The sequence below is a fragment of the Garra rufa genome, chromosome 11, assembly GCF_049309525.1.
Source record: "Garra rufa chromosome 11, GarRuf1.0, whole genome shotgun sequence".
In the NCBI taxonomy this organism is placed as follows: Eukaryota; Metazoa; Chordata; class Actinopteri; order Cypriniformes; family Cyprinidae; genus Garra; species Garra rufa.
In genome coordinates, this window is record NC_133371.1 from 6,712,041 (window position 1) to 6,734,818 (window position 22,778).

Here is a 22,778-nt window from a genome sequence, read left to right on the forward strand (position 1 = left end):
AAAACAACAAACCTGAAAAAACTCATAACATACACAGCCTCAATAACCACCCTTGTATTTAATGTGCGTTTCTAATCTCAAAGTTATATGTTTAAAAATTAATAAATTTATTAATTAAACCACTGCACTTGCAGATAATATAATATTAATGAAATAAGTAAACTTTTATGGCACACCTTTGGAAAGTGCACTTAAGTAATATTGTCTAATTCAATGTTTTATTTAAGGTAAATTTTAAATTAATATCCCCTGCACAGACAAGGCTTAAGCCTAGACTAAAATGTAAGCTGTTTCAACTGAAAGAAACTTGCACAGACTGATCTTAAAATAAATCAGTACCTTTGTTTTTTATTCTAAAACATGTTTTTAAAAATACAAACTATTCCTAATCCTGGTTTAGACTAAGCCCTGACTGTGAAACTGGGCTTATGTTTTAATAATCTTTTGTCATGCTTTAAAGAAGTTTTGATCTCTTGACTGACATACTAAAGTACTTAATTATAATTTTAACTGTGTGTTTCAATACTATATTTAAAGTAAAAACATAAAATACATTTTCTTTTAAATATGATTAACATACTATTACAGTTTTTCTCAATTGCTAAAACACAATAACCAGTCTTTTGAACTAAAATTTCAAAACTATAACGGCATTTTTGAAAAAGCACACCCATTTCCCTAAACTATAAACACTATTCCCTGCTTTGACACATGAGTTATATTTGGTGAACTGTTACTGCAAAACTCTACACACAAATCCCTACATTTCTCAGTGCTTACACCATGTGGTCATTTAGAAAGCACAAGCATTCAATATTGTTCATTCAAGTCTGTGAAGTTTGAGCTCAATTAGCACACAATTACCCAAGTGGAAACATTGGAGTCAAAATTTAGCACACACCAATCAGAAACTTTGATGGAGATAAAAGGATAAAAGTTTTTTTCAGTCACTTTGGTGCATTTCTCAGATTCAGAAATGAAATATACATTTGTCTACAGTTTCCTACATTATCAGCTGCTATTGTCATGTTGCTCGAAATGTATTATATACTGTAGTTCTCTGTGCAATAGTCTTACCCCTCAAAACATCAAGTCATTAGCTCATCGTATAAATCATTACCTAAATGCAAAATTTTCGATCTAGTTGTCCTAAACTGTCAATCATATATTCTACACATTTCTATTAGACTTTTTGTAAATTTGCCATGAATTATTCAAGTGAATCTTGACTTTCACTAATGAAGATAATATCAACCAATGATAAAGCAGTTCTCTGAAATAGATCAAAGGTACATCTCATGAACCTTCAATTAGAACGCATATAGACAGAGGACAACACAGGAGTTACAAATTCTGACAGTGGACTTTCTTATTTTTATTTTCACCTTTGTGCCCATATTTTTTTTTTTTTCTGTTTCACAATGACGTTGTGTGCTTTTATTTTTTTTTTTTTTTTTGTCAGACCACTAGTACAAGTGTAACTGTGAATCCTATCCAGTCTTTTTCAATCAATATCCCACATACAGTAATGTGTAATTTTGAAGAGGAAGAGTAGGAGGTGGAAGAGGAAGAGGAGGAGGAGAAGGAGGATGATGACGACAACAACCTGAAAGAGACAGAGGAAGAGCAAGGGCAAGAAGACAAGCAGTCTCATATATTTTAGTTGATGAGTGCCAGGGTTGGATCAGGCATGCAAGAGGATTTGACCCCTGCTGCCTGGCCAGGGCTAATTTAGCCTGTGATGCTGAAGAGGTTCTTTGGCCTGTCCCAGACCAAAGACAGGATGCTGGGCAGAATAATTATTTTGTTGTTTTTTGCTGTTTTGTACTGTACAGTACATTAAATTAAGGAATAAAACACTTGCAAAGGAATAGATTTGTTGTGTTCATCATGTGAAAAGTTTTTTATTTGTATTGTTTTTGTAGTATTGTTTTGAATTTATCTCATCAGTGTGTAAAACTGTGTTGTAGTGTGTTTGTTTTTGAGGATTTGTGTGTCATGTCTGAAAGCAAAGTTTGGTTTTTCTGCTAGATTGAATTGTTTTGAGTGGAGAGCTTCATTTTGACCTCAATATAGGAAGTTTGGGGAAATGAGTTAGGAGTTGTGGATTTGTGTTTAGAGTTTCACAAATAAGAGGCATAATTTAAAGAAATGTGTTTAAGCAATTGAGAAAAACTGTAAGTGTCTGAAAACATTACAGTCATTTTGCACTATAGGGATGTTGTTTTAAAGGATATTATTTTCATAATACAAAGTCTTTTCAAAAGTATGTTTTCACAAGCACAGCTAAGGAAAGACCTCAGTGTCCAAGAAAAACTCTGCACTGCCAAAAGCAACAAGATGAGCGTCACAAGTGTGTGTGTGTGTGTGTGTGTGTGTGTGTGTGTGTGTGTGTGTGTGTGTGTGTGTGTGTGTGTGTGTGTGTGTGTGTGTGTGTGTGTGTATGAGAGTGTGTGTGTGTGTGTGTGTGTGTGTGTGTGTGTGTGTGTGTGTGTGTGTGTGTGTGTGTGTGTGAGAGAGAGAGAGAGAGAGAGAGAGAGAGAGAGAGAGAGAGAGAGAGAGAGAGAGAGAGAGAAAGAAAGAGAGAACAACATATGCAAGGGGCAGAAATGCACAGTAGCATATGGCAGGTTCATTTCCATGTAAACCCAACATGTGTGTGTGTGTGTGTGTGTGTGTGTGTGTGTGTGTGTGTGTGTGTGTGTGTGTGTGTGTGTGTGTGTGTGTGTGTGTGTGTGTGTGTGTGTGTGTGTGTGTGTGTGTGTGTGTGTGTGTGTGTTTGGTTGTGTGGGCATTTTTCACACTTTGTTTTAGCATTTATGGCATTGTCACTAAAACTATGATAACTCTTCCATACACATTTAACTTTTGTTTTACAGAAAAAAAAAGTATACACTCCTTAAGAGGTGTGTTTTCTCCCAGTCTCCCCTAACTAGTGTTAACAAACACAACTTTTGATTAAAAAAGGAATGTGTTTCTCATTGACTCTCTCTGAGTTTGTGATAAACGGTGTAATGGCGCGCTCTGGTGGCACAGAAATAATAAAGCAATCTATGAGAAAGAAGAGGGTCAGTTTTATTTTTCTTACCCCATTGGCAGATTATTTAGCTTGTTTCAAGCAAAAATGCACTTAATTTTGACTTGTTTTTTTCTGAAAATCTAGAAAATCCTTCTTGATTTAAGAATTTTTAGATATTTTGTCTGCACAACAAATCTAAGTAAGAAAAGCATTAGTATGGATAAATTGGATCATCGAAGGTTAATAAAGTGGTATTAAATGCATAAAGGAAATTTGAATTATTTAACATATTTAATTATTGCAGGTTTGCCTTAAATTTCAGTGTTTTTATTCATTTTGAAAAATACTGTATCTGTTTTTTTAGTGAGTGAGATGAATTAATGCATGTTCACATTTATTCTAGAACTAAAGTAACGTCTTACCCACAATTTCTCTCAACATGGAGACAGGAGAGCTTTTACTCAATAAATGGGGGGAAAAGTAACTGGTGTCACTTATTTGAAAAAGTAACTCTTTTCTCGTCAATTAAAAAGTAATGCGTTACTTTACTAGTTACTTGGAAAAAGTTATATTATTACGTAACTTGCGTTACCCCTAACACTGGATATGATTATCTGCATTAGTAGATATGAAGTAGATATGAAGACATTTGCATGAAATGAAAGTATTTAAGAAGAACGTATTCCAGACTGGATCTGTGTTGTCAATGTAAAAAAATGCTAAAACTGTCACGCAGAAGATATTTGTTAAATGTAATACATCAGAGAGCTCCAGGTTTGAGGTCTGCATTGTGGCAGCGCCCCACAGAGAAGCCTAAATAAAATATAAGAGACATCTCACTCCATTTTCAGCGCTCTTAACACAGTCAGCTCACTCAGTACCACTGCTTTTAAACACACAACTAGGTCATACACCCTGCAAATGGCAGTTTCCAGCTGAATGTTTATTACGTGTCCTAAAAGCTGAAAAAGTCTATTTTATTTTTTATCTATTTTTATTTGTGTGAGGAACAGAATGAATTGTATGTTTTATTTTCCATTCAGCACATTGTGTTCATTTATGAGATTGTGATGCAAACAGAAATGTGGCATGTAGTCTTTGTTGTGTAACAGTGTCTTGCATTTTGAGGTGCTCTGTGGTCTTGAAGGTAAGAGTGGAACAAAGGTCAAAGGAATTGTTTACTTCTTGGTTCTTTGACATTTAGCAGGGGACTGTAATCTCAAATGTTCAAACTGTTAGGGTGCACACAGATTTGCTTTCAGATTATCATGCCAGAACAATTACAGTACTTTTTACAGCACTTATGAACAATCAATACACTTTACCATACTAGAACCAACCAAAACAATACCCATTGTCTTAGGGCAATGACTTTCAATCAAAGGAAAAAAATTGAGAGAGACTGATTTCAGCAGTCAGAAGAGAGAACAATGTCAAATTTATTTTGTAACTTGATAAGAAGGTGATATAAAACTGAATATAGTGTTATAAATGTACATAAAAAAAAAAATTTAAAATCAAAATATTAAAAACTTTCAAAGATTTATGATAATAATGACTGTTGAAATGCGTCATCACAGTCTTTTGAAAAGGGTCCATTGATACCATTTATATAACCAAAGTTTTACTGCAAATACCATGGTTAAATTTGTGGTTACTATGGTTTAACTATAGTAACACTATTGTGGAGTTTTTCTTTTCCTATATGAGCAAATGGGATTGCAAAAAAATATATTTGTGGTACTCAACCATTCACTGCTCTCGGATGTTACCCAACTATGACAACTTTAATTTCACCCAAAAATAAAAATGTAATGTTTATCTGCTTACCCTCAGGGCATCTAAGATTTATGTGACTTTGTTTCTTCAGTAGAACACAAACAAAGATTTTTAACTCAAACCGTTGCAGTCTGTCAGTCATATAATGGAAGTCAATGGGATCAACAGCTTTGAGAGTCAAAAAAACATAACCAAAACCAAATTAAACCCTGCGGCTCGTGACGATACACTGAGGTCTTAACACACAAAACAATTGCTCTGTGCAGCATTTATATCATCATTTACCTCTGATCCACCGCAATGTCCAACTGTCCTGAGCGCGTTTACAACGGCCGGCGTGTGACGAAGAGCAAGAATGATAACTTCAGTCGATCAGGCTTAAAAGTTGAGAGTTGATTAGAGGTAAAAAAAAAAATGATATAAATACTGTTCAGTTTCTTGCAGAGACTGATTGTTTCGTATGTTAAGACCTCAATGTATCATCACGAGCCGCAGGGTTTAATTTGGCTTTGTCTGTGTGTGTTTTTTTGACTCTCAAAGCCGTGCATCCCATTGACTGCCATTATATGACTGACAGACTGCAACAGATTGAGTTAAAAATCTTTGTTTGTGTTCTACTGAAGAAACAAAGTCATCTTGGTTGATAAATCAAAGTAGATAAACATCACATTTTCATTTTTGGGTGAACTATCCCTTTAAGTGGCATTTAATTATATTAATTTTCTATAGTCTTGAAGTACAAATTATTACAATAAAGTGTATTTCTTTGTCACACGTTCAGGTAAAATTTCATGCTGGCTATAAAAATACAGCTCATATTAATAGCAAATGTAAAGGGTAATAATGACAGAACAATGATCCAGAAACCCGTCAATGAATAGCAGTCACAAGAGATCTCAGCGACTGAAGGCACGAGGCCAAATCCATACAGAGACATGCAAGACTGGGTGTAGATCACTAAGTAACTAGCAATCTTCTGCCATCTGTGCATGTCCACATGGAGCCTTTCATGTGACTGCTTTGAAATGCTCAACACGGTCAACAAGTAAATCCGTTTAGAAAAGTATTTTTAATGACAACATATAAACTTTTAATGATAGACCCATCATGAGCTCCAAGATTATTAGGCAATGATTTATCCTCTGCGTGAGCCACAAGTGGGATTTTATTTTCAGTTTTAAAGAATTGATAAATTGTTCAATTCCTAATAAAGAGCTATAGCAATAATCCTGAAGAGCAATCCACCGACACACTGTTGAACTGTAGTTTCTGAAAAGTGTGGTTATATCAATGAACAACAAACAGCAACAATTTAGTATAATCTCACCTTGAATTTACATGTAATTTCACAGTTTTTTAATGAACTGAAAATATGTTTACACTTCTCAAAATAATATAAACTGTCTTTGAAGTTATTGCTTTGGCAAAGCATCTGTCAAACAAACTCAAGTGAAAAGCGTGATATGGCTTTACCACGTCATGACAGGGCTTTAATTGAATAAAATAGGTCTATTTAGTCTGTTGCACTATGTGTTTTAAAGCAAAGCACACACTTTGCTCATGTGATTATCTTAGGTCCGGTGTTTTCGGTGTATGAGTTTAACATGCATTTGGAAACGCAACGTGCACCAGTAAGGCGTTATTTTACATTTGCAAAATGTAAAAAAAAAAAAAAAATGTGGACAGATGGTTACAGTATTTTGTAATGTTTTCACTGAAACTGCAGGTTTCCACCAAAATAACAGCTTGAGGGTTAATTAAGACAAAAAAAATATTATAATTTTAAAACTATTCAACTTGTTTGTAAAATTAGATAAAGATAATAAATACTTGAGATTTAACTTGAATTTAAACCTTAGGAACTTGAGAAGTATATGAATAATAACAAACACGTTTATTTATTTATTTATTTTGAAATTTGAAAGGAACCGTTTTCTTATTTTTCTGAAGAAGACTGATTTGTATCTAAGCTGTTTTGGATTTTCATTGTATTAACAAAAAAAGAGATGTTTCTCTAATTATCTACTTGTTCCATAGTTTATGTTAGGCCGTTGTAGCCAAACTGTTTGAGTGTAATTAATTTTATGTTGAATCAAATAAAATATTTATCTCTAAAGCTACTATAATAACAATAATAATAATACTATAATAATGGCTTTAAATTATCTTTTGTTAGTAATTTCACTGCCAAATTTAATTTCGCGATTAATTACATTAGTTAATCGACACATCATGTAATAAATTAGATTAAAAAACTTAAATCAATAAAATCCAGTTAACACAAGAATAGTTGCCCGGTCTTTTGCAAAAATAGAAATAGACTTTTGCTCTTTGAAAGCATACAATGTCTTACATCTAAAATAATTTGAACCATATAAAAAAATTCTTAGGTAGCATTATTAGACACAACAGCAGTTGAGGGAGATTTTATTTGAGATACAGTGGGTTAATGTGACTTATTTTTCAGTGTTACAATTACTTGTATTAATGACTTCTTGCACTTAATTTAATATTATAGTCATGTCCTTATTAGTGAAATATATTTATTGTTTGATTAATTAGTGCACCTAGTTGTTTCTTGCATCAAAAGATGTCTGGTGTATTTCAAGTAGTCTGTGAGTTATGACAGAAAATGTAAAGGTAAAGTATATTTGTGACCCTGGAGCACAAAACCAGTCTTAAGTCGCTGGGGTATATTTGTAGCAATAGCCAAAAATACATTGCATGGGTCAAAATTTTTTATTTTTATTTTATGCCAAAAATCATTAGGAAATTAAGTAAAGATCATGTTCCATGAAGATTTTTTGTAAAATTCCTACTATAAATATATCAAAATGTAATTTTTGATTTGTAAAATGCATTAAGAACCTAATTTGGACAACTTTAAAGGTGATTTTCTCAGCATTTTGATTTTTTTGCACCCTCAGATTCCTGATTTTCAAATAGATGCATCTCAGCCAAATATTGTTCTATCCTAACAAACTATCCATCAATAGAAAGCTTATTTATTGAGCTTTCATATGATGTATAAATCTCAGTTTTGTCAAATTTTACCTTATGACTGGTTTTGTGGTCCAGGGTCACATTTAGTCTGTTAGTAGCAGCTTTCACATCTATAACATATGGTTCTAACCCAGTGGCACCAGTTGGTTTGATTATAACCTGTAAATAATCCAGAGTGTGTGATGTGAAACAACAGCTACAAAACCTGAAGCAGTTACTGTTCTGTTTAGTCTAATGTAGACTCTCTAGCAGTGTGTATCACTCTTGTCTAGTGTTCAGTGAGGGTCAGAATTAGCTCTTCTTTGAGTTTGTATTAATGATGAAAGTATTTATTAGGCATAAGAGTGGAGATTTCTTTAGCAGCCCATCTGTTTTCCCCTAAGCACTTCTAAAACAAGAAAGAGAGAGAGAGAGAGCGTATGCTCAGATTATTGCTCTGCTTTATCAGGCTGATGTGACCTGTGATTTAATGAGAGCTATGAGAGCAGGGTTATCCTCGTTTCTGTCCCTGGGAAACAGCACTGATCTAATTTCACCACAGGAAGGAGGGATGATTCTGTTTTGTTCTGTTTATGACAGATGAGCAGGTGAGAGGGCAGGAAATAAATCTTCTAAATTAGAAAACAACTCGATGTAGAACGCGTCTGGAATAGGAAAGGCGAATCTGGGCTCTGCAGTAAGATCAGGATGAGAGATCTGGGGATAAAAGAGAGGGAGAGAGGTGTAAACACATAATAAAATAAAATCATAAACCATAAAGAAAACCATCCCAGAGGAAATTATTGCACAGAGGTTTAGTGCTCTTGCACGGGAGATTCAGTTCTCAGTTGTCTTTTAATTACAGCATCAGGATGCTCTCTGATGTTTCTCTTAGTCCACTCGAATATGACGTTTGCCGACCTAGAATAAGATGAAATTAATAGATACTATACTTTAGACCATTTGGCTTGAGAATTTAATAAGAAACATGGGTCCCACTTTACATGAGGTGGCCTTAATGTACCTAGATTTAAATGAATCATTTGGTACAATGTATTTATTGTGTACATGCATGTTTTTACATTGTACTTATCTTTTTAAAACCCTTAAAACTACTTATACCACCAAACCTGTCCCTAACCTTACCCGTATCCCACCTTAATAGAAGCAATGCAATATGGCCACATTAAGTACATTGTACTTATTTTTTGATGTAAGTACATAATAGTTAAGGCCACCTAATATAAAGTGTGACCGAAACATGTTTATATTAGTCTTCTGCACACTTTGATATATTGCCTTTTTTAACATTGTTGAGATAAATGGGGTCTTTTTTCTTAGCTTTTCTTCTTAAAATGTAAGAAACAGGATAGTTTATGCAATAGTTAATGAAAATATAAAAACTGTCATTGATTACTCACCCTACTGTCATTGCAAAGCCATACGATTGTTGCCCTTCTTTAAAAAAACAAACTAGAACAATCATTTTAATGAAACCTGAGAGACTTCTGTCTTAAAAAAAAAAAAATCTTAATCTTTTTTCAAGATTTGCTTAAGAAAAGTACAATTTTCAAGTACGCTAGTACGCTAACTTTTAAGATACTACAACTATATTACATATGAACCCATTTTTTAGTTTATGGACGTACATGTTGAAGAATATTCATTTTAAAGAGTAAACTACTAATGCATACTTGTAAATTTTCTTTAAATAAATTTTACCCTTGTGCAACCTTATGGACATTTTTGTCCATTTTAATTTAGTTTGTTTTTTATTTTTTGATCATTTTGCCTGTGTAAATGCTAACTCCATACATTTTGGCTCAGGTGTGTGTTTTTGTTGGAATTTTATATTATTTCTCCTTCATTTCCTTTAATAAATCTATTTTTCACTAGGTACAAAAATAGTTCCTCTCAGGACCATTTGGATAAAAAATGTGCTCATTGAAATCCATTAAAACTGCCATTTTTAATCCCAGGGCCATTTAACTATTAAATGATGCAGTATTTGTTATTAGGCTTTCATTCTGTTGGCAAGGCTTCAAAATTAAAATTGTTACTATTTTTTACTAGATGGTACCATTTTTTGGTATATAAGTTTGGCATTTAAAGCAAATACTTGTTTTATTCCTGTTTTCTGCTTATGCACATTATAATCTATTATAGAGTCAATTGGATAAATGATGCAGCTATAATTGTTTGGGTATGCTGGTATGGATGTCAGAGTGTGGTTTGTATGTGTGTCCTAAATACAATGTTTGTGTTTGTGTGTGCGCACCTGTAATGTTTGATTAGAGAAATTATACTGTAATGCGAATCCCAAATCCCAGCGCTGTGTTTGCCAGCTGAGCTTTGCTGGAATCTAATGAGAAAAGTTTGGTACTGCACCCAAACAAAATCTTACTAAATTTTTTGAGATATTTGGAACACAAATTGCTTAGATGTATGGCTTTGATTTTCTATTAATTATTAAGTTCAAAATGTTATAAAATATATATTTTATATGAAAATTGTGCATAAATCATTTTCAAAAACTTAAACCTCTATAACTTTTTTTGGTTTAAATTTTTTACACATTTACCTTAAGTCTTAAAATGAGACCAAATTCACTTGGTTGGTTGTGAAAGCGGTCTGAAACTATAGGGTTAGAGCAGGGCCGGATTTAGCCAGCCCCAGTAGGGGGTGCATGTAGAATATTGGGGGGGGGGGGGGGGGCGAGTGTGGGTGAGCTTCTCTGATTATCTATGCAAAGAAAACTATACTAACTATGCTGTCATCATATTAGTCCACCTATCCATATTTCTATCGTCTCCTTTGATCCATTTGATTTGTCTTATAGGTTTTATGTTTGATGCCCTACCCTCTGCATTTACCCAGGCTTGGGACAGGCACAAATAGGACACTGGCTTGTGCCCTTTTGAGGCTGCATTTTTTTTTTTTTTTTTTTTTTTTTTTACTTTTTAAATGTGTCTGTCTATCTATCTATCTATCCTTTAATTTTTTTGTCTTTTATTTTATTTATATATTTTTTCATTTCTTTTTTATGTATTTTTTTGTCGTTTTTATTTCTTAGTTCTGTACACAGCATGGCTTATAACAATCATTAAAGCATCAGTCGTCTGCTTTTCTGTGCAAAAAGACTAACAAATGCATCCATATCTAGGCCTGTGGTTATGCCCTTCTCCTGAGCCAGAATAACTAAATTTATTTTTCTTTCATGTAGCAATAGTGCGGCGGAAGGGAATAAGAACACGAGACAAAGTGGAGAAAGAGCTCTCGCATGATGCAGATGATATTCCAATCACAAGCTGAGGAAAGGCATTCTTATACCCGTGTAGATATTTGCAAATGGTGGAGAGGTCTACAAACTCTACATTGCCATCATCATCAGTCTTTTTAAATTCTTTTTCCAGTCTTTTTGCATTTCAGTTTTCACAGACACTAGTCATATCGCGATTTGAATTAAGTGACAGACCAACTTTTGATTTATTAATCCAAAAATCGACGAATTCCGTGGTATTCCGCGCTATAGTAAAGTCGGTTTTTATGAATGGAGTCCGCGATCCTGTCCGTGTTTTCGCTGAGGAGACATTGTAAACGCGCGATCATGTAGAGACAGAAATGACATGCCTTTGTGTAAATAAGATAAATAACATAAGGCTATTTAGTTTGTTTGTTTTATGAAATTCTGAATTTTGCATGCCTTTACGTTTGGGGGGGCAGTCACAGCATTTAGGGGGGCATTGCCCCACCTTGCCCATGCCTATGTCCGGGCCCGGGTTAGAGCCAGAATAGACCTGTAGAGGGACACCGAACCAAGTGCAGAAACAGACTAAGAGCAGATGTGTTATATAGCATTGGATTAAAATGTGCTTTACAGTAAGCTTTTGATCAACACACCAACTAATCCACTATCTCAGAGGAACCCAGAAACCAGACCCAGCCTCCACAGTCACTCTCATGATCTCTGAAGCTGTGTGTGCAGTGGGTCAGTAGATCACAGGAGTTTAGTGTAAATGGGCTTCACCAACTGTGAGAGATTAAATCAGACTGCCGTTCATCACAGTTACTCTCAATGAGACAGATAGAGTTCATACACTAATGCCTTCAGTCAGATGACCTCAGATTTCAGACACAAGGAGCTCAGCTCATGGGAATTTAGAAAGGGGATGATGACATCTCTAAGTAGAAATCATTATTTGTAAAACTGATTACGTTTTAAAGATAAGGGTCAATGATAAATATGTTCACAGTGAGCTTTAAAGATCTAGTTTAGACTTTGAAGATGGGCAGTAGTTTAAAATGAATATTGCAGATTTGTGTCTTGCACCCAACAATAATAATAATGATTAAAATAAATAAAATATTATTTCTGAATATTTCTGAGCAAAACATGCTTAACTATTCTTACTCCCTAAAAAAGTACTGTAACTAATTACGTTGCTTAGTTACTTTTAATGGTAAGCAATGCGTTACATTTCTTTAGCGTTACTTTTTAAATCTGGGCAGGGCTTGCTTGTTTGTTTTTAATATAAAAAGTTATATTTTTGTCAAATGTAAAAGCCTTTTCACACCAAAAGCCTCAGGCTTAGAAGTAAATTGACGTCTTTACAGTAGACCGCAGAAGAAGAAAAAAAGAAAAAAAAAGGAAAACTAATTTTAGATTATCTTGAGTAATTTTTGCTTATTAGTATGGATGAATTGGATCATAGAAGGTCGGCTGCAAAGACATCGGTTAATAAAAAGGGATTAAATATTTAAAGGATATTTGTATTATTTAACATATTTAATTGCAGGCTTGCTTTAAATTTCAGTGTTTTCATTCATTTTGAGGAATACTGTATCTGTTTTTTAGTGAGTGAGATGAATTAATGCATGTTCACATTTATTCTAGAACTAAAGTAACATCTTACTCATAATTTCTCTCAACGTGGGGCTTTTAATCAATAACTGGGGGGAAAGTAACTGGCGTTACTTATCTAAAAATATAACACAGATTTTATTTTATTTTTTGTATATTAATTTGTAATTAAATGCGTTACTTTAGTTACTTGGAAAAAGTTACCCCCAACACTGAAAATAACCCATTGCCTTCATGCTCAGATCTTAAAAAAAGGCTTCTTAAACATAATGGCCCATTTCATTTTTGCACATATCTTAGAAATAATAATAATAATAATCATCATTGTCAATTTAAAGTCATCTTGGGCCAGTGTCACCACAAATATCAGCATTCATTTGAACTTTAAAAGTTCTATAGTAAACTGATTTTCCGCATCTCAGCCACTCTCTGAAGACTCTTCAAAGGAAAAAAACTGTGCTTTTCACACAAATGCACCCTGAAGTACAACATAGCATTTACCAGCAATGGATATCGAATCAAGAATATGAGAGGGCAGAGGGAGAGGCTACTGAAATATGCACCAGAGGCCGAATGTGTGTGTTTGTGTGTTTGTGTGTGTGTAGAGGAATCCCCATGTGTCAGAGGACCAAGGGTGATCTGTGCTGTAGGCTGTAGCACATGACTGTCACTTCTTCTCAGTCTCAGTCTCATAATCATATACTATATAACACGTGTGTGCATGAGCTACACACACACAAGGCAGCGAGACAGCAACAGAGCCATTTTCACACATTTATAAATACTCTGCGGTGGTGTTGTTTATAATGATGCCTGTGAGATGCACAATTCAAAAAACATAGCTGCATACATCTTTTATCATGCAAGCTAAAAACAGGCTTCTTTTTTTAAAAGGGGTCAGCAGATGCCCATTTTCCACAAGTTCATATGATTCTTTAGGGTCTTAATGAAAAGTCTCTAATACACTTTGATAAAAAAATTCTCAATAGTAGTGTAAAAAAAACTTTACCTTGTCAAAATCAGCTCTGCAAAAGATCAACTCATTTTAAGACATGGCCTCTTTAAATGCCACCGAGCTCTGCTTGCCCCGCCCCTCTCTGGGATTATGTTTACTTGAGCTGCATTTATTTAGCTGCATTGAGCCACGTTTATCGGAAAAACTTGCCAACAAGCACATTATTAATTAATTCCGTTTGCAAAGATGCATTAAAAACCCTTATACTCACTTCTGCTGTGGGTGAAGCTGCATCAGGAATGATTCACACGAACGTAGACACATATGTAGATTGGGATCTGCGCTTTCCATTTAAAAATGAAAGTAACGTTATCCTCTGCATCTTCAGTGGCTCAGATGTCGGGAGTAAATGACGACTGCTGTGTTCATTATTACATCCAACAACAGAACACCTCAATAGCTCAATTAGAGTCTTCCTCTGCACCTGAGTCACACAATGGCGATCAGAGTCGGACTGTTTCAGCTCGATGAGGGCGGGGCTAAGGTAAGGCGCTCATGTCAATCAAATGTATTTCGTCACAACGACCAGAAGCTGAGAATGAGCTGGTTTTAAAAAGGGGATATTACTTTTAAAGATTAAAAAAAATACCACTGGGTGTATTTTGATCATTGCAGGGTGGTTGTGTTCACAAACTGCCAACACACATTAATGTTCAAACAACATGGAAAAGTTAGTTTTGCACCCAATGACCCCTTTAAAGGTCCCATATTGTACACATTTCTGGAGGTTTATTTTAGTTGTTGATGTCCTTAAGAATATATATTTGCGGTATAAGTGCCAAAATCCATCTCAATGTATTTTACAGCTCCTTTTTTAGGAGCTCTGTCAAAAACAGGTCGATTTTGGCCCATCTAATTAATATTCATGAGCCTCTCTTCTGATTGGCCTGTTGTTTTCTGAGTGAAGCACAGCCAGGCCAATCACAGTTAACTACGGTCATGTATGCTTTAGCCGAGCCCAGAGCCATAGAGAGAGCCTAGTCTGCTGATACTCAACAGGATATTTCTGAATGATCATAATGTTTTTTTCTTTTTCAAACACCGAATGCAGTAAGCTACATAACTGTTGCTTTAGTAAAGCCCCTTTCACAATGCGCGCTGATTCTGGAAAATTACGGGAACGAGCGCTGTGTGAACAAAAGCCAGAACCATAAAGGCAGTGTTGTAGTGATGATGCACGTTATCATGCAACTCTTCACGACGAAAAAATACGTGCAAAGTGGAATGAAGCGGCGATCAGACAGAGCCAGCTCCTCACTATCAGCGCTGAAGCACAGTTTGTTCAGGTTAGTTTCAGTTTAGTGAAACGTACGCGCCGCATTACATCTCACATCCAAACGTCAGGTCTTTATGGGTTGTGTGTAAAGCACGCACAGATTCCGGAAAACAACTGTGAATGAACCAAATCAAACAACTCCGGAACAAATCATGGGAAACATTATCCGTGTATTTACCGGAATCGCTGTGTGAAAGAGGCTGAAGTTGACGTGCCACTGGTCTCTTATATTCACGTTGTTCTGAAGCCTGTGCAATGATGTAGTTTCGACATCTATCGACTGAACAGGGTTTTCTCGACTTGTTTTCGTGTTGTTGTTGCTCAACAATGGCATGGACACGATATTATCTGGGTTTGACAAAAGGAGGGTGGGACGTGATTGGTGCTCGAGGTGGTGACTGAAGGCGGTGACTGAGTAGATCGGACGTCACATCGTTACGGAAGTCACAGCGTCTCGTGAAAATGAACAGCTACTTTAAGCATGCTGTATGCAGTTTACTGTGGATTGACTGTTTTGAAATTTATATGGTAGTTACATAGCCCCTAGACCTCAGTTATCATCAAAAAAGTCAGGAAATTTCGATTTTGACAATATGGGACCTTTAAGAAGCCACATTCTTGAAATTTCAAAGATCCATTCAGAACTTCCACATCCCACAAGTCAATGTTCAACCCAGATAAGGGTTTCAGTAGTAGCTGTTTGTAAAGTGGAATTCACGAGAGAGGATGTTTTGTTCGTGAGTGACCTCTGCACACACAATCTGGGACACACGGATCACATGATCATGAGCCCTCGCTCACTGAATCAGTACAAACTGAGCAAATGTGTGTATGTGTGTGTGTGTGTGTGTGTGTGTGTGTGTGTGTGTGTGTGTGTGTGTGTGTGTGTGTGTGTGTGTGTTTGTGTGTGTGTTTGGTATTCCCTTCATTATGGTTACAGTTGCTGTTAAAACTTGCTTAGTCACTGTGTTGCATTGTACAGTTGTAACATTTTTAGTTCTATAACATTCAAAATGACAGAATAATTGTTTGAATTCTCTGAAATGATTCTAATACACTTCATAAATAATGCCAAATTATGCTAAGCATTGTTTTAAAGGCGTCATCGGATGCAATGTTGTTTGAACTTTAATGTGTGTTGGCAGTTTGTGAACACAACCAACCTACAATGATAAAAATACACCCAGTGGTATTTATCTTTAAAAGTAATATCACCTTTTTAAAATCAGCTCATTCTCAGCTTCTGGTCGTTGTGATGAAATACATTTGATTGACATGAGCGTCTTACCTTAGCCCCGCCCTCATCGAGCTGAAACAGTCCGACTCCGATCGCCATTGTGTGACTCAGATGCAGAGGAAGACTCTAATTGAGCGATTGAGGTGTTCTGTTGTTGGATGTAATAATGAACATAGCAGTCGTCATTTACTCCTGACATCTGAGCCGCTGAAGACACAGAGGATTAACATTACTTTTATTAACTTTTATTAACATTTTTAAATGGAAAGCGCCGATCCCGATCTACATATGCGTCTTGATTTTGACAAGGTAAAAGGGTGTTTTTTAACACTACTATTGGGAAATTTTAACAAAAGTGTATTAAAGACTTTTCATTAAGACCCTAAAGAATCATTTGAACTTGTGGAAAATGGGCATCCGATGACCCCTTTAACCCAACTAACAGAAAACGTTCTACTAACTTTGGCTAACATTCTCAAAAGGTTCTCTCAAAGTTAGTGGAAAACATTCTTGCAGTAACGTTTTCTCAAGGTTCTATGTCATTGATAAACGTTCTTAACACATTAGCACAAAAACGTTTTTTTTGTTGTTTTTTTTTTGCATTGTTAGTGGAACGTTTTAAGTAACATTCTTAGAACATAAATCTAACAAGAGAGTGAAACGTTTTGAATAACGTTCTTATAACCAAACAAGAATGTTAATAATCTAAAAAAAAAAAATGGACATTTTGAATGTTCCGAGAACATTCAAAAATAATGTTTTCACAACTTAATGGGAACATTACAGGAACGTTTTTATAAAGTAAAACTGTTAGCTGGGAAATGTCACGTGTATATTATGTTAAGTGGCATAAGATATTATGAGTCATGCAATGTTTTTAAGTATCATATGTTGTGCATATCATGTAATGTTATGTTAATAATTACTGAACATGTAATTTAATTTTACATAAGTCATATAGTGTAACTGTATGTTTGCCACATTATGATTTGGATTTGTGTTATTATGTAATGTTATAAATGTAATGCATAATGATGCATGTCATGTAATATGACAAATGTTATGTTGTGAAAGGCATGTATTATTACAAATGGGATTTAATGTTAAAATATTATGTCATGACTGTTAATGTGATGATTGTCATATACTGTATGAATGCCACGTAATGTTTGTCATGCAATACTATAATACTGCAATACTCTTTATGAATGCCATTTAATATTATTGTTTTATCTCATTTTGAATGTCAAATGTCATGTAATGTTGTTAAAGGCATGTATTATTATCAGTGTCATGTTAATAGCATGTTATGCACAGTTATTAATGTAGTTTTATATTGCTATAATTTGACTCAATGGATGTCATGAGTGTTAAGCAGTATTAGAAATCTCATATGGAGTCATGCTTTGAATGTAATGCAATATTACAAATGGCAAGCTATGTATATGTTGAATGGCATGTATCAGATTTTTTAACGCAATGACTGTCAGTATTAGCACTGCTATCAATGTCATGTATTATTATGAATGCTATGAAAGTGCTATATTATGCAAAATTATATTCGCCATTTAATAATTTGTGAATGTCATTTATGATTACACTATTTAATGTTATTGTTTTATCGTGTTATGAAAGTCGTGCCAATGATGTAAATGCCATGTAACATTATGAACGTCCAGTAATGTTGTGAATGTCATGTAATGCGTTTTCAGAACACACCAAACCGACGCGTGCAGGGGTGTTGGGTTTCCCTGAGCGGGTTTATTTGTTAGCTCTGAGTGTGAATATGGTGTTAATTGCTCCGGGGCTGTTTAAATCACACCCAATAACTCACAGTCTTTATTATTCACCTGAGCTCTGAGTGATCTACGTTGAACGGGACACACCGAACACCCCCGCATTTCTGTTCCCTCACCCTCGCGCACTGATCAATGACCGCGTGCAGCAGACGTGTCACGCTCGTGCGCGCGCTACGAAAACATGGAAGCGCTTAAAAGGCCCTAGATGTACATAGCCTAGAACGACCGAACACATCCCAGCTTACAATAATGAGAATATAACATCTAAGGCTAAGCGTTTGTGTTTCATCCGCAGTTGTATCAAAATAATGAGTTAAACATAAACGTATAAGCGTAAATAAGTCATAGACATTAAAATAAGAGCGTCACCAGATCTAAATGATATCTCATATATATATATATACAAAACACCCCAAAGTGGCACAATAATATTCAGATCTGGTGACTATGCATGCCATGGGAGATGTCCAACTTCACTTTTCTTGTTCATAAGACCACTCTGTGGGGTTGGACAATGAAACTGAAACACTGGCCAATATAATGTTGGAGGTTTCATGGCTATATTTTTGCAGCCTGGTGGCCAATCTTCACTGACTGCACATTCCACCAGTAAGAACAGGTGTGAACGTTGACTATGTGCACCCAATGGTTCAGACATTGTACTCTGAAGGTGGTACCATGTATCAGGATGATAATGCACCAGTACACACAGCAAGACAGGTGACAGAGTGGTCTGATGAACAAGAAAAGTGAAGTTGGACATCTCCCATGGCATGCATAGTCACCAGATCTGAATATTATTGTGCCACTTTGGGGTGTTTTGGAGGAGCGAGTCAGATAACATTTTCCTACACCAGTATCATGTAGTGACCTGACCCCTGATCTGCAAGAGGAGAATGGCTCAAAATGCCTTTGGCAACTGTGCAGGACTTGTATATGACAATTCCAAAGACGAAATGCTCTATTGGCCAAAAAAAGGAGGCCCAACACCATACTAACTGTGGTCTAAAACCAGGTGTTTCAGTTTTTTTGTCCAACCCCTGTATATATATATATATATATATATTAATGTAATATTAAATAATAAAATAATAATATAAAATATAATATATAAAAATAATATAAAATGAGCTAAACATAAACGTTTAAGCGTAAATAAGTCATAGACACTAAAATGAGATGAGATGTCACCAGATCTAAATGATATCACCATTAATGTAATATTAAATAATGATATAAAATATTAATAGAAAAATAATATAAAATCAAATTAAATTGTATTATCCTCTTTATTATGTTTAATAATCAACATGCATTCTCTCGATGCATTCTCCCCCTTTTAGTTTGCTGCTTAAAATACTTGAAAGTTGGACTTACCTGTCATGTTTAAAAATTGTATGTATATATATATATATATATATATATATATATATATATATATATATATATATATATATATGTGTGTGTGTGTGTGTGTGTGTGTTGAATAAACCGAGGGTTCTGTAAAGGGACAAATTAGGGGTTTGTAAAGAAGAGATATATATATATATATATATATATTATATAATATAAGTATTTATATTTGCTTTATGTTTTATAATTTATTAACTTTATTTTAACTCAATCAAAATATTTTATATCGGGCTCCTTAGCTTTGCTAAAAGTGTGTATCAGAAGTTATTCACTCTTCATTCAACTTCGAAGTGTCTAGTTGGTGTACATCTATACTGTCGCTGTCATGAGGTCGCGCGCACGAAGGGCACGAGCGCCGCTGCGGTGATCGTGCCGCGCGCTCTAGTCTCAGCAGCAGCAGCAGCAGCGGGAGGAGAAACGTATAATCCGCTCATTAATGTTGACAGCGACGCGACACGAGCGATTTTAAACCGTTTTATGCAGGAAATCGGACACCGGGGCACATATTTCATCAGAGCTCGTGTGTCTTTAAACGCTTTGGGTGTTTAGAGACGGATGAGCGGCTGTCAGGCCAGACGCCGTCGGATGGGATTCCCGGTCTAGATGGAGAGAAACCGAGCGGGTGGAGAAGCGTCGCTGCTGTAAATAATTCAACATCGGCGTGATCAACAAAAATGCATCTGCACCAGGTGCTCACGGGCGCTGTTAACCCCGGGGACTGCTGCTACTCCGTGGGAAGCGTCCACGACGTCCCGTTTACGGTGAGTGAGAAATAAACCTGCGCGGCGCGTTATTTTACGCGTGTGCGTGATCGATGGTCAAGCGTGACGCGTGTGCATGCAGCCTGTGGGCATCGTCATCATCATCATCATCATCATCACCTCCATCATCATCCTCATGATGCGTGTATGGGTTCAGTGTGCCATCTGTCATCCTCAAGGTTATCTGCGGTGTGTGTGTCCCTGCAGATCAGTAGCACGCGCGCGCACACACACGCCCGCGGTGTCTTTTTCTAAGCAAACTCTATGCACGATTACATGCACGGTTGAATAACATGCTATGCATGTATAAAACATGCTGCAATTCTCACTTATGACAGTAATGATGCTATATGGAGCTTGCAGGTTTATATTGGTTGTAGCTCACAACCTACTTAATACATAGACCGCATCAGATGTTCATTGCAATGGCCAAAAATGCAGTCTATGGAGGTTGTCCTGGTAGGTTATGAGACAGCCATTGTGGTTGGATGTTGAGCCCATCAGCTGTGCACACAGTGACGTCACAGACAGTACAGTTGACAAGCCACAGTCTCTAATGTAAAGATCTAATCACTGCATGCCATGCACTTACAGTGAATTAAGCCTGTATTTAGCATGTGTTTCTATTTGCACAAGTGCATCAAAGTGTTGCATAAGGGTGCGGTGAACCCAACACAACAAAATATTGAACATATACACAAGTGCATGTTTATAGCTACATTTTGACGCTAATAATGCAACTGCTACCAAATGCATTACAGTTGATTGGCTTTTTCGCGTTATGCTGAGTGTCTAGCAGGAATGTGATTCAGCAAGCTGTTTGGCAGCGTTCCTCCCTCGCCATTTCAATCTTACTGAGCCCATGCGGCGATCAGTGCTGGAATATTACTGGCTTCTCATAAATATCTGCTGTCAAATATTGTAGGGTGGATGATGACGGGGTTTTTGAAATGATCAAGCTGTCTTTTTGAGGGAAGGTGCTCAGATATGCTCTTTGATTTGTCTGACAATCATAACAGCGGCTTCCACACAGCAGAAACAAGAACTGATACCTGCAGTGCAATCTGTGTATTTCTCTGGTTCAACGCAGGTTCTCCATCAGAAATTCCACACAATGCTTTCTCATGATTAGGTCAGCCCTGACAGTTCAGTAGATCAGTTAGATGTGGAAATGATTGTCGTTGGCTTGCGCAAGAGCTGCGTTAGGCCATGTGTGAGCAGGTGCTGCTGTAGTCTTGTTGTCCAGTGAAGCTTATTGTTGTCAACCTTTTTGATTTTGAAAGCTGCTTGTTCCAACACAATATTGAAAGCTGCCTGTTGAATTGCAAAATTGCACGGTTAACATTAGTGGCAGGTTAAGGGGTACAGCCTGGGTCAGTAGTGTAATTATACACCAAAAAATAAAGGTGCATTAAAAGGTTGTTCACAGCGATGCCATAGAAGAACCACTTTTGCTTCCACAAAGAACCATTCAGTTAAAGGTTCTTTAAAGAACCATCTCTTTCTTACCTGTTTATAATCTGAAGAACCTTTTTCCTCAAAGAACCTTTTGTAAAACAGAAAGGTTCTTCAGATATTGAAGGTTGTTTATAAAACAACGAGTGTAAAGAGTGTAGATGTACACTTGATGTAATGTGGGTCCAGATTTTTTCAACACTTTTGTCGTAGTGTTGACAAAGCTGCTTGCACTTTGTTTTATAATTGCTTTATTTTTCAGGATTCTTTCATGAATATAGAGTCAGCATTTATTTAACGTATAAATATTTTCTAATATTATAAATGGGTGTGACGAGACACGTATCCCACGAGACGAGACGAGATTTTTAGACAATTTTTAAAGAAATCCTTGATGAAATATATAGTGAAAAATAGTATTTTATTAAACACAAAATGCATAAAAATAAATATAGGTGCATTTTGATATGAACTTGTACTTTATGAGATTAAGCTTCTATTTTAATTAATTAAATGCAGTAATAAACATGTAAACTAAAGCTGCATTATTCTGGATCAATTAAAAATCACGATTTTTTTTTACAAATTGGAGATCACGATTCTCCCACGATTCTGAAAAAAAAAGATTAGTCATCTAAACAAATTAACAAATTACTATAATTTACTAGTTAGAAAACAGTTTAATTTGTAATAACATTTGAAAATTTTCCTTTATCAAATAAATGCATGGGAAGCATAAGAGACTTCTTTCAAAAATCTTAATTATTCCTTTTAATAGTGTAATCACAATTAATTGTGATTAATTAATTATGTCAGTTTTTGCAAAACATTTCAAAGACATTATATTATCACAGCAGATTAGCAAAGCACTGGATGGCTTTCTAGATGGCTTTCTAAAAGCTTCAGAAGACTGGGTTTGTGAGAGCTGTCACTCTCACTTTTCTCACTTTCAAGCCTTTTGCCTTTTTGGCTTCCTGCTTGCCACTTCAGCGTGACAGTTGCACACAATACAGCAAACCCACAGACCACTAAAGAAGGAACACATTTAGTTTATCATTTGATTTATCTGTTGTCGTGCAGGAAAGACTGGTGTTTTGGGGCTTGTGGATTGGTGTGTGTTTGTGCAGGAATGCTAGCTGTCATTGGACATGGCATGAAAATACACCCCAGCACGACATGTC

The 22,778-nt window shown here is 35.7% G+C and overlaps 1 protein-coding gene across 1 annotated transcript in view; it reads left to right on the forward strand.

Moving 5' to 3' along the window:
- The first annotated feature begins 20,055 nt into the window (after window positions 1-20,055).
- dmxl2 (Dmx-like 2) overlaps window positions 20,056-22,778 on the forward strand; it is a 103,731-nt gene continuing 101,008 nt past the window's right edge. The window contains 1 exon segment of the mRNA XM_073851102.1: window positions 20,056-20,142. Coding sequence (XP_073707203.1) covers window positions 20,056-20,142 — 87 coding nt within the window.